Genomic DNA, 17,749 nt, shown 5'->3' with positions numbered 1-17,749 from the left:
CCTCCGAGAGAGTTGCAAATTCTTTTTTTGGTGAAATCAGTAGAGCTCTTCATTGATAGCTGAAAAACGTTACAAACATCAACTGCCTTACTGTAGATAGAGTTGCAAATTCAAGTGCTAGACGTCAAGATATGCCAGACTGAAGTAAAAGTTACAATCAGATTAGAGTCAGTTGTCTGCTCTGGCTTCAGCCGGTGTAGCACTTGATGCCATTCTGTCAGAGATTGGATTTTGGTCGAATGTCCGAGCTCTCATCATATGATGAGATGCATGTCCACCCGAAAATCTATAAGGTCTTGTCTGTTTGCGCTCAGCCCAAAGCTGAAAACTAAGATCAATGCCATGGCTATTAAAGATGATGCTGCCCTGGCCCCATGAGGTTCCAATTTGTTTTTGTCGCTCTCTTTTTCTTTCCCTCCTCGAGTAAAATAGCGCCAGTTTACCGAAGGCAACAATGATCTGGTTTATGAACAGTTACTAACTTTAGTTCGTTGGGGGTGATGCTCACTCACTTAAAGACAGTTCTGCTCGAAGATCAAGCTCGAATTTGGAGAGCTCATAGCAAGCACCACACAGCTATTGGGCATATTCTGTAACTGCATTTTTTTGTTTAGCTTCAATCATATTTCATTTATGTTGCATTGCTGTTGTAATATTCCTTACTATTGAGATGGAACCAAAATCAGACGTTTTCTCAGGACTAGCAATTGAAGGCTAAAAGAAGAGTCGATATACCATAATACCCTCAAAAGAAATGAATGCCTAAACAGAGATGGAAAAATCTCTTCAGCCACCAAATCCAAGTACTAATGTTGCAGGTTACATTAGTTCATCTTTGCTCGTCTTTGCTCGGCTGATTAGTATAAAAGAAAGAGAGGAGTGAATTCGGTATGGGCAAGTTCCACCATTAAGAAGCCAAATGCCCTAATCAAGTCAATTATTTTGTTTCCATTTCTTTTTAGTATTATTTTTCCTTTTCCAATTGTTCTAAAGCACTTGCAGAAAAGAAAAATAAATCTATATATAATATACATTCTATATAAGTATATATGTATGAAAATGCCATCTATTTATCTATTTATATTTATTATGTGAATTATACACTATGTACAAGTACGTCGGTGTCCCTTAAAAGGGGGCCATGTGGGGGATAATGGGCTTCTAAGGGGCCATGTGGGCTTGATGTTTTTTCAAGCCCATATTGACAGTCAGCCCAATTACTACTATATATATATATAATATCTATGTTGGTGTGAGTCAAAATTCTCGAGTTTCACATTCTTATTTACAATTGCATTTAGAATGATTCCAGATCATAGCTTACACGTTCGCTTTGGCCTTTATTTCTTCTTATCCACTTTATCCTATACTTATAGTCTTCACCACTCTTAACCTAGCATAAAAGAAATCGCGGATACCATGCTTTTGAACCCTTGGTTTATTTATCTGTTGCATTCTTTTTCTAACTCCAAGCAAAGCAGATTCCTTGCTTGCTTTGCTATCTTATCCGAGTCTTAGCCTCCTCTTGCTAATTTAAATTAAACGTTGAGACTTCTCTCTTATCATCATCACTTCTCTGCACCTTCAATTTCATTGCGCTCTTTGAAATCTCTCAACCATCACTCGCAAACAACTTGTTCCTGGACAAATGGGCTCGGACATACCAGGAGCTGAGTATCAGGTGTTCCTGAGTTTTAGGGGCCCAGATACTCGACAAGGTTTCACGGACGTCCTTTATCACACCATGGTAGATGCGGGAGTCCGTGTCTTCAGAGATGATGAAGAGATTCGTCCTGGTGAAAAGATCGAGGAGATCCTGAGAGCTATCAACAACTCCATCGTCTGCATACCCATCTTCTCTAAGCGTTATGCTGAAAGCAAATGGTGCCTCCGCGAGCTAGCAGAAATGGTGGAGAAGAAGAAGAAGATTATGCCTGTTTTTTACGATGTGACTCCTGATGATGTAAAACTCAAAACACCTCTCTATCGCGAGGATTTGGACAAACACGGTGAGAAGGTGAAGTGGGAGAAGGCACTGAAGGAGGTGGTCGAGATCAGCGGGTGGGAATTATCAAATGGCACCGGGTACGTAATTACTTTATACTCTTCCGTTGAATAAGTTGTCAGATTTTTATTTTCATGAAGCACTCTATTTTCCATGTTTGTAATTTTATTCCTCTTCTGAGCAAAATTCTTAGCGGTCTCCCATAAATCATATTCAAAATTGAAAAGAAAATCATAAAGGAGTCATTATGGTTACAATTAAATGATGCTTTGGGCAGACACGAGAAAGAAAACGTCGAAGAGAAGAGGGAGAAGGCACTCAAGGATGTGGTTGAGATCAGCGGCCGGGAATCATCAAACAGTAAAGAGGAGAAAGCTCTTACGGAGGTTACCAAGATAAAAGGATGGGAAGTAAGACGTACAGGGTATGTAATTGGTTTAATATTACCTTTTCTTTTCATAAAGCACCCTAATTTTCATGTTTGTGATCTCTTTATCTTTCGACAGAGTTTCTGAGCGATCTTCAAAAACCAGTATTCAAAATTTAAAAGGAATACCAAAATGTTAAACAGAAATTGCATCAATTTATTACATGACAGTTTTTCACAGTGTGGAATAGTGATGGAATCAGAATTTAGTATTCCATATCCATTGATTGCTCTATGGAGTGAAAAGAAATGCAAAAAAAATAGTTTAAATTATAGATTAATGGCCTGGTTGAAGGAATCTAGTCCATGATATATATATAAGCGCCTAGGCCTTTACCAAGGCCTGATCAATCAATAAAAAATTGAGATTGCTGCCTAGATCGAGCACCTGATTAGTCAAGTGGTGCGTAACCATGGGCCTTTGACAATTTTTCTGAATTTTTGGGCACATAAAAGCCGTTGGAAGAATTTTCCTGAACTGATGCAGGGACCATAAGAGGCGTCAACACATCGCTTGGTCCTTGAAGCACTTCGCAGAACTTGTATCATTCTTCACATAGAGGACTTGAGAACTCGCATATGAAAAGGAATAAAAAAAAAAGAAAAACAGAGAAAACTTTAGTACTCCGTTAATTTAAGATCTGCAAGAGTCTTGAGATATTTGAATTAAGGAGAAAGGCCGACTCTGCACGATCTGATTTTGATTCTCTAGGAAATACCAACAGTTCGTTAGAGGGGATATTCTATTGATCCAATTTGCCACGCATCATTTCTAACTAGGGGTGTAAATGAGCCGAGACATTCGCGAATAGTTTGGGCTCGACTCGATGAAAACTCAAATTCGGCTCGCTCTTATAAAGCTCGAGCTCGGCTCGGCTTGACCTCGCTAGTTAAACGAGCCCAGCCAAGCTCAATGGTATACGGCTCATGAAGTTCACGAGCCTAAATGCGCTTTATATATATATATATATATATATATATTATAAGTTATATATATTTCTTATATATATATATATTATGAGTTATTACGGTAGTCCAATTTAAGGCCATGCGAGCTTGAGCTCACGAGCCTATACGAGTTTGAGCTCACGAACCTTATACGAGTTGAGCTCTGCTGGCGTGGTGAGCCTATACGAGTCAAGCCGAACCTTCGCTAAATGCAACAAGTCAAGCCGAACCTTCGCTAAATGCAACAAGTCAAGCCCAAGCTCGAAGAGTTAGGCTCGCGCGAGCTCGAGCTTAGGCCCAAGCTCGCGAACTAATAAACTAGCTGAGCTCGAGCGTAGTATATTCGGGCTCGGCTTGGCTTATTTACACCTCTATTACTAAATCCCGCCATTTAGTAGACAAATATTATTTTCTATCTATGAAAATAATTTTGAAAAAATTGATAAGTTTGGCTTGAATTGGTAATATTTGTAGTATAATGGTGTCGTCCATAGTGACGATGATTGTAACTGCTGAGATTATGATTTTTAGTTGCATTATATTTTGTCAAACGCGACGATTATGGAAGCAACATATGTTGTTAGTTGATCTTCTCTTCCTCATCGTAGTTCCTTTTTTCCCCCCCTTTGAATATGGCAGTCATGGTGAACTATGCAAATTAATTGTCAAAGAGGTCCTGGCTAACTTGAAGGTTAAAGACAGGATTGTGACAGACCATTTAGTTGGAATGGACAAAGAAGTTGAAATCATGTTGAACCACTTAGATGTTCAAGCTCATGGGGTACGATACGTGGGAATTTATGGAATAGGCGGTAGTGGCAAGACGACTCTTGCCAAGACTCTGTTCAATCAACTCTCTGTGCACTTCGATGGTTGTAGTTTTCTGGCACAAATTCGGGAGTCTTCAAAACATGGCCTTGAACATCTGCAAAGAAGGCTAAAACGTGATCTTCTACCGAAGGATTCTAGAGCTATTTCAGATACTGATGTTGGGATCAAGGTCCTCAAAGAATCATGTCGGGATAAGAAAGTTCTCATAGTTCTCGATGATGTGGATAAAAAGGAGCAAATTGAGAGTCTAGCTGGAAGTTCAACTTGGTATTCTTCAGGGAGTAGGATAATTATCACAACAAGGGATATAAGTGTGCTAGCAGTTGAGCAAGAGCAATCGAAAGATGGTAGTGGGAAGAAGTCTATAGAACTTTTGGAAATGAAAGAAATGAATTTCGAACAAGCTTTGCAACTATTTTCGAGGCATGCTTTTAAAATGGATTATCCTCCTATTGAGTTCCTCGATCTTGCAAAAGGAGCTATCTCTGTTATTGGACGACTTCCTTTAGCTCTTGAGGTCATAGGTTCACATCTTTGCGGCAAACATAAAGAAGCGTGGGAAGACAACCGAAGTATGTTGGTGAGGATTCCCCGTGATAACATACATGAAACTTTATTGATAAGCTATGAAGCCCTAAAGTTTCGGACAAAGGAAATATTTCTTGACATCGCTTGCCTACCGACTAACATAAATTTGAAAAATGCAATTTATATGTGGGAGTCTTGTGGGTTTCGTCCGGAGATAGGAATGAATGAGTTAATATCAAAATCTATCATAAAGGTGATGGACGGTAATGAATTATGGATGCATGACCATCTCAGAGATCTTGGAAGAGAAATTATTTGTATGGAGAATATAACAGATTTTGGGAAGCATAGTCGATTGTGGGATCGTAAGGAAGCCTGGAACATACTAGAAGGAAAAGAGGTAATCATACGCCGGCTTAAAAACACATTGTACATAAAATGTTCTTTCTTAAAGGAATTTCTTGCTATTGTTCTCAATATACAAATTCTCCTTTCTTGTAGGGAACTGCAAAAATCGAAGTACTGCCTCCGTTTTTCGGTGATGCTCTAATGCAAAATTGCAATCTTATGGATGACCATTTCAAAAATCTACGGAACCTAAGGTTCCTTCAGTTGGACAAGATTAATATTATTGGGGATTTCGAGTATCAGTTTACAAAGTTAAGATGGCTATCTTGGCATTCTTGTCCTTTGAATTTTCAGGCTACCAATCTAAATTTGAAGAGGCTAGCCATTTTAGATCTCTCAGGCAGCGACATCAATGAGCAAGGATGGAGTAAAATGGAGGTACGCACAACATAAAGAAGCATTTGCAATGCTATATATTTAAGTTTTCACAATTATTCTCTTCCGTTCCTATATACATCCATAATCTGATCAAGTACGATTTAATATATATGGTAAAGAATCAAAAGAGCAAAAGTACGCACTTCAGCCTATTGGCTTAGAGGTCGCAGATTTGATACCTAATTGGATTATCCGTGCCCCTTTACTAGTTATTTAATTTCTCTTTCATTATACTAGACTTTAGGCCTCCTTTGTATTAACCAATATATATATATATATATATATATATAAATGTTAAAGAAGCATTGCTATATTTTTGAATTAAGTGTACGTATATTGGTATCCAAAAAATATAAATTAAATGATGAAAAATTGAATTATGTGCGTAATATAGACATAGTTCAGTATAGCAATAACAGGATTTTTTTTTAATAATTGTAAAATATCGTCTTGAAAATTAAACTTTGATGATATAGCTAATTGCAATATAAATAATGCACTCACATGATTAAGCTAAAAATCACATAACAATAAGATTGTACCCAACAAAAAGAAAGGGAAAAAAGAACCAATGGGGACCCAAAAAAATAATATTTTCATTAGTTTAATTGAAAATTTGTTCCACTTATTATCGAGATGTGTTTTGACCCAGAAATATAAACGTAAGCATTGAATGATTTAATCAGCTAAGAAAGACGACTACAAGCTTGTAGTATAAAATCTGAAATATATATATATATATATATGTATACATATGCGTACTGAAAAATCAAGTGATATATATGTATCTATATCTATTCATTAATAAGTCCATATTTTGAAATTGTATTAGAGAATTACCGAACCCCATTTTTTTTAAGGTATCAATAATGAATCTTTCAAAAGCATAAAAACTGTTCCCGAAGAAAGATGGACTTGTACTACGATTGATTTCTACTATATACACATGCAAGATGTAGTATTATAATTAGTAACTCGATTTTTATTACACATTGTTACTTGTTGTTCTGTTATTCTGCTATTGTAAGGTGAAAGGTATAACGATTCGATTTTTAAATAAGTAACATTATTCCACCAATCGGTAATTGCATTTTTTGGATTGCTTACATCAGATGAATTTAGGAAAAAGGAGAGGAGAAATTTCTCTGGTCTAAGAAATATCATTTATCTATCAGACAAGATGAAAAGATCAAAATCAAGTTTGGTCTAAGTAAATTAATTCGAAGTTTCCCCCACTGATAGCATGCACATATCTATATGTTTCACTAACATTCACTAATCTACGTCTGTACAAGAAACCGTGGGGCTCAAAAGAAAATATATTTTTTCTATATTTCATAATCTTAATTCTATACTTTTAATATACCTAGATTTTTTTTGAATTTTCATTCGACCTTTTTTTTTTAGGTATTTGACATTTTATATTTCCTAATTCCATAAGCAAATGTCATTTGTAATAGCATACATAAAATATATGTACATATATATATACCTAAACCTAAATCTAAATCTAAATACTATAAACTTGCATCTTCTAGAGCATTGTGGAAAGAGTACGCAACTTTCTTTAATTTAATGTCATTTGAATAAAATAATTTCTTTTATCATACATTTTGTTACTCATTACCGTTCAAAACAACAGAAAGATTTTTTGTCGTATACATATCTTGTCCTATTAGATCAGTTAAAATTAAAAACAAATAGATTATCTGAGTCATAAAAAGAAAAGAATTTGTCAGTTTCATTACTTTTTTTTTTTCCTTATTGTTCGAGGCCCTCATTATCTTTCTCATCAAAATGAAAAAAATGTAAAAACCAAAGAATACATCGGTTTTTATAGGTCAATTTCTTTGACTCCTGTGTTCTTTTCATTTTTCATTTTTGTGTTTCTTTCTTTAAATTTTCCGTTCGTTCTTGGCTAATTCAATGGGACCGGAACCACTAATCTTTAGGCGTATTATTTTCCGATCTAAAAAAAACTTCCTTTTACTTCTAATTTTTTCCATCATTAATTAGTACACCACAAAATAAAAATGACATATATGAACAAAATCTATACCAATAGAAGATGAGTTGTTGGTATAGAGAGTCTATACTGACAAATTTATAAATCATTAGCACACATGTATACTCTACTAATGAGATATATTGAGAAGTATATATTGATGTTTATTGGGATAGGATTATTAGAGGTATACCAACAGTCAAAATATGTTGGAAAAGATTTTTACCAATATAAGTATTCCTAAAGCTTATTGATTATTGAAATAGATTTCAAAAACTTATACCTTCGGTCAATAAGCGTTACACAACCACTCCCCTCTTATTTTTTTTTATTTCCTTGTTATTTTTATTGGTTTTGTTTTCAATTGAAGAGACTGGATTCTTTCAAAGGTGGCTTTTAAAAAAGTTGTCCATACCAATTGGTTGTGACAATATTAAAAATTCAATTTAAGATTATCTTGCCGAAATATTGGCTTTTACAAAGTATAAAATTAATTAGAACAATTTTTTTATAAATTTGAATTATTTATCATCAATAGAGAATTCATATGAATTTTTTCATTAATTTCAGTTATACTCTATATTGGGTATTACGCAAATTATTATGATAAATAAAAAATTAAAGAAAAATTTTACGATTTGCGACATCGGGCAGGTGTTGCACCCTAGAGTGTGTGTGTGTATATATATGTATATGCCTGTTTGTGCGTACACTACTTTCATACTTATTTATAATTTTTGAAAATTTTACCTGTGGCCAATAAATTAATTTAAAATCTAGCTAAAAATATGACTTTAAGAATAACTAGTTGAATACTTGTGCGTTGCACATGGACCGTACAAATAATCTCTTAATTATTTTGGTAGAGAAAAATGTTATAAATATATACACGAATTATAAAGTCATTAAAGAAAATTGAGATATGAGACATATGTGAAAAGAATAGAATTGAATTAAAATATGTGAGCAAATATATCAATTCAAAGAAAATAAAAAATTCTCATATAAATGTGTGAAAAGATGAATTTAACAAAAAGAAGTATTGCAAAATTTCAATTACCTAAGCAACACCATCCTTAATGCAAGGGGAATAAAAATCTTAAAACAATCAATACCGAAGCAATTAGTTTGAAATTTGCATTAAAAATTCATTCTACAAATCAAAATTCTACCAAAGAATAAGAATAAATAATAAAACTACTGACTTGAAGTTCATGGAAGAAAGATTCCATTAAATTATGAAATGGAAATAACAATGAAATATTTAAGGCATAGAAATTATAAATATTACCATAATTGAAGTGACATCTATAATAGAATTAGAATAAAGATTCCGTCAAAACAATCAATATTGAAATAATTAGTTTTCAATTTACATTAAAAAAACTTATAAATACAATAATCAACAAATCAAAATTTAATCGAGAAAAAGACAGACTTGGAGAAGGGCAAAATGAGGTTGAGAATTATAAATACAATTGTCCGGTTCTGCTTCCCCTTTTCTTCCCCCGTATGTACATATATATATTCATAAAGATAATATTATATGGTGATATATATAAAAGATTTCATGGAAATTATATTGGATATAATATATGTTATATAGCAATATCGCTTGTCCATCGAAATCACTGCTTTGGTTGTTGGAGAATGATACAATATACAATTTATATTATATATTGGTAGGAGCAATATATAATCATGTGTATTGTGTAATCTCTCTCTCTCTCTCTCTCTCTCTCTCTCTCTCTATAAATATATATATATTTTTTTTGGTATAACGCAAACCGCATCTATTATAATGTCTTTATTAGGCTATATTATGCTGTATAAAATCTATATTTGGGTTATATATATGTATATTTTTTACTACATATTCTTGCCCTGTGTATTATGTATATATATTTCGTTGGATATGTGTAAACAATATGCAAATTATAATGTTCTTATTATGCTATAATATGTTGTATATAATCTATATATTAGTATATATATTCTACTGCATATTCTTGCCTTGTGTATTATGCATATATATTCCATTTGATATATGTGGACAATCTATATGACAATATTTTCTTTGATAAAAGATTATAAAATTTTTCTTAAATATAAATGATGATGTGGCAAAACGAGAGAGTTTCGTTTCTTATTTTTGATTATGTAATGACATGAAAATTCTGCTCAGACTTTATTTTCATATATATATAATTATATATTAATGTAAATAATTCCGTCTCTTTTAGTTGGAAAATTTACTTTAATTTATTCTCTTATATATATGCATGGCATCTGCACATTGGCGGTTTCTAATAATTTTATTTCAAAATTCATTTTGGTTTGTTCAGGTTGGAGACAGTTTAGCTGTTCTAGATCTTTCTCGGTGCAAAAGGATATCAAGGATCCCCAATTTATCAAAATATACGAACCTAGAGAGGTTGATTCTACAGGGTTGTGAGAAATTGGAGGAAATGGACGGCTCAATTGGCAATCTAAAGAGCTTGAAGCACTTAAATTTAAAGAATTGTAAGTCTCTTCGAGGTCTGCCCGAAGAAATCGGTTATCTTGAAGCCTTACAGGAGCTTTTCCTAAGAGGCAGTGCCTATCCTTTCGCTCCTTTGCCTGAATCAATCGGTAACCTGGGATCTTTGGTGATCCTCGAGGTTTGGGGTGTCAGCGTTGCGAGACTACCAGACACAATCGGGAGACTGCGGAAACTCAAACGCCTCTCATTGGAGAATACCAAGATAGAGAGACTACCTGATTCCATTGGACGCCTTAAGAAGCTTGAGTACCTCTCTTTGGGGGGTTGCTCCGAGATTCAAAAACTACCGGACTCGTTTGGGGATCTACAATCTTTATCTACTTTGAATATATCATCCACAGGTCTCTTGGAGTTACCTAATTCAATCGGGAATCTAGAGGAATTGAAAGAGCTGAATGCAAGTTGGAGCCGTTTGCAAGGAGAAATCCCAACTGAAATTGGGAAGTTGTCCCGCTTGAGAGGCTTGAACTTGAATATGAGCAAAATACGCCTTTTGCCCTCGACGATCAGTCAGCTTTCTTCACTCAAAAGTCTTTTGTTATGGGAGTGCAACAATCTCGAGGAACTACCCAGGCTTCCCGCCAGTTTGACCAGAATATCATGTCAGTCGGAGATGCTAAAGAGAATCCCAGATGATCTCTCAAATATGAAGAACCTAACTGATGTGGTGTTAAGTAATCCAGGAGAGAGAAGGCCATTGGGTTTCAACCTAGACATTCTTCCTGGGCACAACGTCAAAGAGTTGACAGATTGCAGCACATTTAGACCATGTTCTCCATCCCATTGGTATCCAGTTGGTGCAAAAAAATGCATCATAGTACGTATTCCAGATATTAGGACCCTACCAACGGGATTATTGGACAGTGTTTCTCAGCTCAGTACGCTTATATTGGGTTGCCCTAATCTGCTTTGGATTCCACAACTCCCATCCAGTTTATCAACTCTGGTTCTTGAGCATTTGCGAGAAGATGCAAAACTACCTTGTCTTTCCAACTTGAAAAACTTGTCCTATTTAATATTCTTCAAGTGTTCCATTGGGAAAGATGGATTCGAAAGTCTTGGGGTCGGAGAATTAGAGAAGTTGGAAACCTTGGTGCTACAATTTGACTTCAGCATGCTTGATGGCCTTCGGGTGCCAGGAAGTTTACAGATGCTTGATTTGACAGATTGCACTTGTGTTCAGAAATTGCCGGATCTCTCACACCTAGAGAGCCTAAAAGTCTTGAAAATAGCTGCCTGCGAAGCATTGTTGGAGCTTCCAGATCTTGGAGGGCTAGTATCACTGCAAGGGCTGTTCATTTTTGCGTGCAAGTCATTGAAAAGTATAGGGCATCGCCTGCCACTAAGTTTGAGAACCCTGTGCTTAAATTCTTGCATATCTCTAGAAAAATTACCAGATCTATCGCGCTTAATGTTTCTACAAGTGTTGGAATTAGAAGAGTGCAAAGAACTGGTGGTCGTTCAAGGTCTGGGATTTCTAGTATTCCTGGAAGTGTTATCCATTGTCTCGTGCAAGTCCTTGAAATGGCTGTGGCCTCAGTCGCCAGCAGGTTGGGGGAATGTAAAGTGGCCTCTCTTAAATAATCTACAGGAGTTGAGGATACATAATTGTGACCGAGTAGTGGAGATCTCAGGTCTCGGAGAGCTAGACTCATTGCGTAAACTGGACATTAGTTCTTGCGGTTCATTGAAAGAGTTAGGGCCTAACTTGCCAGCTTTGGAGGTGCTTGAAATAAATTCTTGTCCGAATCTCAAGCAATTACCCCATATTCCGAGCATGATGAACCTTCGAAGGGTGACCATACGAGGTTGTGATCAGCTGGGAGTATCCGGGTCTTGGACAGCTGAAAGTGGATAATGTAAAAGTCGATCTGCCTTGTTTCCGATTCATTCATGTGACCGCAATCTGGACTGTACGTGATGAAGAGGACCTACAAGAAATAATTGTCATTCGCTTCCTCATTCGATGCTTTCTGCTCGGTGAGTTTCAACTATTTTTTTTTTCCCTTTATATTTTGATATATATATATATATATAATATAATGTCTTTCATTCTCTATCTGCAAGTTTAGTTTCAACTTTCCCACGCATTGCGTGATTGCCATCTTCACATGTCCACCCTCTGCTTCCATGCCGCCGACCCTCAAGCCATTCCTCTGTGTAGTGTAGGGTTGCCGTCTTCATAGAAGTTACATCGGCTCTTAATTTTTGTCTCAGGGACTATTTCTCTGTTGCCTTCTTCCGAGGTCTTTTCATCGAACAGTTGGTGAGCATCATTACCCAGAGGAGGAAAATAGTAGTATGCAGATATATATATACATATGGACGTCTTGATATATGTACATACGGCCAGATTGTCTTGCAAGATTGTTGGCCGAAGGTACCCTTTTATTCTGTCATTGGCACAGATAGAACGGATGGTGTTGTGAATGATATGACGTTTGTGTTTAAAGGTGCTCAGCAGATCGCGGTTGCCGATGTTGGAGGAAAAGCAGTTCTCACCTTGCGTTGCTCTCGGTGTCAAACCCACCGCCGCAGGTCTCTCTTCCATCCTCCATTCTGTTTGATCTCTCCTTGCCCCTTTGTCTTTTAGAGAGCATGCCGACTCTGCTCTGTCAATGAGCAGGATGAGCATAGTTTGCCCTCTTGATTGACAATGAACAAAGCATTAATTTCCAATACTGAACAAGACAATAAGAAGAGCGAACAAGAAAGTAAAACAACAGAAAGAGAACATTAATTTATAAGCGAAGGTTATTCAAAGTTCTTCATGATGCTAAAGGTTGCATCCCGTTAAGTGATGAAGAATAAAATGAAATACAATTAGATATTGACGACTTGACGTTATTAATTGTTCAATTGTGGAGTCTATGTTTAAGGCTGTTCACAACATAACAAAAATCTTAATCAGGAAAAATGAGAATGGTGCAAAATATTATCTCAAGGGCAGAGCTCTTCTAAAGAAGGATATTGATATTTGCTTTCAGAATTTGGTTAATATACGATCGAGGCGTTAATAGTATTCATGTACTAGGTATGGTGTTTTTCCAACTTTCTTATACTCAATAAGTCGTGTTGCTCTTTTGGTTTAACACTGAGAATCGAATGTCCTGACACAAGCACTTTTTATTGAAAAGACGAAGGCGTCAAAATTAAAAACAGACTTCTATGGCCTCCGTCAAGGATGCGTTAAAAGCTTCTTTGGCCTCCGAGTGATGCGCTTATAGTTCCGATTTCTGGTAAGGACAGAAGATGTCAAAATTGGAGATGATGTACAGTATCGAATCTGACTTACTACTGTTGCTGGAAAGAAGGGGTTTGATCACTTTAACTAGTGATTTCGGTAGAGCAGTTCTAGCGAATGACAAAGGTTATTTGGTTCATGCCCAAGTGGAGATTGGTAGCCGTTCGTGATTTGAAGCACCATGGATCCCTACTCGTAAGTCATATTTTGTTATAAAGTTTGATATTCCAGATATTGTTTTTGTTTTCTGAGTTGGACCTGTGCCTTTCAGTTTGTGAAATTGAGTTTGATATTCCAGATATTGATATAATGCTTGGATCTTACTACTTATGTGGGAGTGAGTGAGTGGTGGTCAATAGGGTCTAAGCACAACGGGTTCACTCAGCAGTAGAGTCATATTTTTCAATGACCTTTTTTTTTTTTTTATGCATAAGCTTTGCCTCTCATTACTGCCCCAAAATGAATCAAGTAATCATCAGAACCCGGCCATCTAACATACTGCCAACTCCAACAAAACCATATGAAACTCAAGGGCCAGAGAAATGGATACACACAACCCAACCCCTATGGCCCAGTCAAAGACATTTAGACATTAACATCAATAACCAAACAAGGAGAGAAAGACAGCAGAATACTACACTATGCCCCAAGCTTCCACTCTTTGCTGCAGATTTTTTACTCCAAACATTCTTCCCTTCACAACTTGCTTTATACATGTAATTGTCTTAGTTATAGAAGGAGGCACATCAGCAAATATACAGACATTGTACTTGTCTTCCACACAAAGTAGATGGGTATGCCAGTAAAGCGGATACATTACAGCCTGAATTGATTTCCCTCTGTACTTCTCAGTCACCCACCTCAACTCAAAACTCCAGTCTTGAGACCTCCTACATTCACCATTCAATTGCAGCACCTCAGTCCGGACTTTACTAGAATAAGGGCAGCCAGAGAAAAGATGATCTCAACTTTCCTCCATTTCTCCACACAACACATTCTACATTTATATTCCCTCTTCATCGAGAGATTCTATCCAGTGTATTCAATCTATTCCTCATTGCCAGCCAAGACACAAAACAGTGCCTAGGAATAGATGGAGAGGAGGACCATAGGAACTTATGCCAAGGCTTAACAGATTCTTTAGCTCTGAGGTGATTCCATGTGGCAGACGCTGAGAACAACCCTTTAGGAGGAGCTGTCCATAGTACTTTGTTTTCCTTATCCTCACAGACGGGCAGATGCAGCACCTGCCCGTGAATCAGTGCCATTTGGCAGATTGCTTATAAATCAGTCACGAAGGGGAGAAGACCACACGATGAGAAACCCGAGTTTTCTAGACATTATCAGTAATAGCCTTACAACTACAACTGTCCTACTGCCTGCCCTTCCCAGATTTTTTGCTTTGCTGGTTAATCTCAATTTCTAAAGTTTTTACCAGGTGAAATTCATCTGCATTGGAGTACGAGAGACCTTTACTCACAGTTGCAGCCTTACCGTTGTAGCTTCGGCTGGTAATTGCAATTAGTTTTATCTAATTCAAGTTCTTTTTGTTTCATTTTACAAAAGAATATAAATTGAGATGGTATCATACTTAGCTGAATTTTGCAGTATGTCCTCCCTCTAGAGAATATCGATGCCGAGTTGAATAATCTTTTATCGTACAAATTGATTTCTGGTTAAGGAACGGACGAAATCAAAATTGGAGATGACATACCCTATCGGATCCGACTCAGTTCGGTTAATGGAAGAAAGGGGTTTGATCACTTCAACCAGTTTCAGCAGAACGGTACGAGTAAAGGAGAGGAAACGTCATTTGGTTCACGCACCTTGGCTCTCTACTTGTAAGTCATATTTTGAGCTGAATTTGATATTCCATTTTTTCTTTTTTGCTGAGGTGGACTTGTGAGGGCCTTTTGGTTGTGGATGGGAGATGGTCTTCTCTAATGGCTCAGAGATGATATGCTTTTGGGAGCTAAATTTGGTTTTGCTTTTCAGGGGAAGGAGCTAATTAGCTTTTGTCATGGATAAGATCTTGTTTCTCATCCGTCAAACTGAGCTGAAAATGATTGATAGTTGATGGAGGCTTGAAGGATGGATCCTTTTTCCTTTTCTTATCTTCAAACTTATTGTTACCAGTAAGCGATGAAGAATTGTAATGTATGTTCATAAGGATATCATCCATTTCTCCTCATCCTCTTCATTGTCTTCCTTAATACTGAAATTACCCAAAGTACCCTAAGATCGAGGAGAAAATGCAGTTTCTTAGCTGGTCTTAGCTGGTTGATGAACAACAGAAATTCACAGTTTGGTTTGCCATTCAATTGCAGGTGATTATCTATCCTGGAATAATGGAAAGAAAGATGAAGAAGAGCTGGAACTTTCTCTTTCCGAAGAGTTAGAATTTTGATAGAAGTATGTCTAGTGAAGAACATTTATCTCTGATACGTGATGTCAAGCTCAACACGAACAATTGTCTCAAGTGGCTTAAGGATTAATGGAAGTTCAGCCATCAATTCTCCAGGCAGATCATTTTCCTAATTAAAAAATTGAAACACAAAATAATTTGGGTGCATGCTCTGTATTATACACACATTGAATGAAAAGCGTTTCCATGTGCACATTGATTGGGAGAAGCCAACTACTATGGAGTGATGGATAGTGTTTCCACGTTCGAAGTGGCTAAAGTACGGATTAATAAACTATGGGCATGGTCGTTTATTTACGATGATACTGTTCTTGATTGATTTATTACGTCTGTTTCACTTCCAGTCTGTGTGTGTTAAGAGAGCATATATCAGGAACAGATCTACTAATAATACCAATATTACACAAAGGGTGGGTTGACGGCACTTATTAGCTTCAACCGAATAAACCATCTCGCGGAACCTCCGAGAATTCCAAATTTGGGCGCTAAACGTCAAGATATGCCCACTCAAGTAACTTAGCTCCTCCTTACTGAAGGCAATGACGCTCTTGTATAAAGTTACATAGTCTTGGAGTGATGCTCAGTCACTTCAAGGACGGTTAATGTTCGTAGATCGAGCTCCAGTTTAGAGTGCTCATAGCAGGCACCACACGTTATTGCTTTTGGGTTCATTCAGTAGACTCTGATGTGCTCTAAGAACTATGTACTCTTTCAAGCGTTCTGTTTATATTCTGTAATGCATGTTGCTAGCTTCACCACATACATTTCTCTTCCATTACTGTTGTGATATTAATTAATTACTAATGAGATGAATCAATATAGAGGTTCGCTCATGACAGGCGATTAGAAGACGGAAAGAAGACTTAATAATGATATACCATAATACCTCAAAAGAAATGACTACCTAAAACAAAGATGAAAAAACCTGTTCAACCATCACGTATATATACCAAGTAAAATGCACGTGAACATATTGATGTTGCCGGTTACATGATAATTCCAACGCTCCTCACTCTGCAACAACCAAGCTACTTTTACTCGAGTTTGAGAATTGAAGCAAAGTCTTCTGCAAATAAGCTCAGCGAGCTGCGGTGCAATGGCTGACGATATAGTAAAAAAACAGCTTTAGAAAGAAGTATTAGCTCAACCATGTGCTGGACTCTCATCGGCATGGATAAATATGTCTGTCTCTTGTGCAATACTCAGCTAGAGGCTCTGCAGAAAAAAATATTCACTTTTTTCTTATTCAAGATGTGGCATCATATATTACAATGTACATATTATGTTTAAATAGCATACGAACGTATGTGAAACTCTTATCTAACTGTTAATAGATGAACTGTATTGGACCGTCACCATTATGACTGAACATGTCCGAGAGCATAAAGAAATGTGGCGGTTATTGACAACTACATCCTATTACTGCTGCCAAGGCCAATCTTTTTTGTCTCTGTGACTGGGCTCGGGTGTGTTTGAACCTCAACTTAGACTAAGTTGCGCATCAATACTTGAGCTCGGAGCTCGGAATTAACTAGACTTTTTTCCCTTTAAGTTTCGTAGTCAGTATTCTTAAATTGTAATTGCATTTAGAATAATTCCATATCATAGCTTTACGTGTTTGCTACGGGGATACCATACTTTGGAACCCTTGGTTTATTTATCTGGGGAATTCTTTTATTAACTCCAAGCAAAGCAAATACCTTCCTTGCTTTGCTATCTTATCCGAGTCTTTGCATCCCCTTGCTATTTAAATTAAACTAGATGAAAATTCGCGCATTGGGCGGGAATTGTGTCTAATTTTGTCAACATAGTAATTTAGTTTCTGTTGGGGAGTATTATTTTTATTCTGTGAAACTAAAAACAAAGAAGTTTAATATAGGCTGGTTGCTCATCCACGATCTTGTAGGGTTTCAGGTTGAAATCACATAATCTAAAATATTATTTTAGAAAAGCAAAACAATTGGAAAGATAGGCCTTCCATTCAGATACATTTGTTATATTTTTACAG

The 17,749-nt window shown here is 36.5% G+C and overlaps 1 protein-coding gene across 8 annotated transcripts; it reads left to right on the top strand.

The window, feature by feature from the left end:
* The first annotated feature begins 1,456 nt into the window (after positions 1–1,456).
* Positions 1,457–15,840, top strand: LOC116189310 (disease resistance protein RPP4-like). 8 transcript variants are annotated; one of them, XM_031518920.1, is made up of 12 exons: positions 1,457–2,085; positions 2,283–2,429; positions 4,020–5,139; positions 5,241–5,525; positions 9,876–12,052; positions 12,290–12,452; positions 12,526–12,610; positions 13,210–13,311; positions 13,387–13,511; positions 14,755–14,827; positions 14,998–15,157; positions 15,312–15,840. In XM_031518920.1, exons 1-5 carry the CDS (start codon positions 1,649–1,651, stop codon positions 11,928–11,930), a joined length of 4,044 nt encoding a protein of 1,347 aa, XP_031374780.1. In that variant the 5' UTR covers positions 1,457–1,648; the 3' UTR covers positions 11,931–12,052; positions 12,290–12,452; positions 12,526–12,610; positions 13,210–13,311; positions 13,387–13,511; positions 14,755–14,827; positions 14,998–15,157; positions 15,312–15,840. The 8 variants fall into 8 exon arrangements, with proteins under 8 accessions (XP_031374780.1, XP_031374779.1, XP_031374775.1 ...); XM_031518919.1 differs by having other exon boundaries at positions 13,210–13,511; positions 15,312–15,451; positions 15,644–15,840; XM_031518915.1 differs by having other exon boundaries at positions 13,210–13,511; positions 15,312–15,473; positions 15,644–15,840.
* The last annotated feature ends 1,909 nt before the right edge of the window (positions 15,841–17,749 follow it).

The sequence above is a fragment of the Punica granatum genome, chromosome 8 (genome assembly GCF_007655135.1).
Source record: "Punica granatum isolate Tunisia-2019 chromosome 8, ASM765513v2, whole genome shotgun sequence".
Taxonomy (NCBI): Eukaryota; Viridiplantae; Streptophyta; class Magnoliopsida; order Myrtales; family Lythraceae; genus Punica; species Punica granatum.
This window is presented reverse-complemented; position numbering and strand designations above follow the sequence as displayed.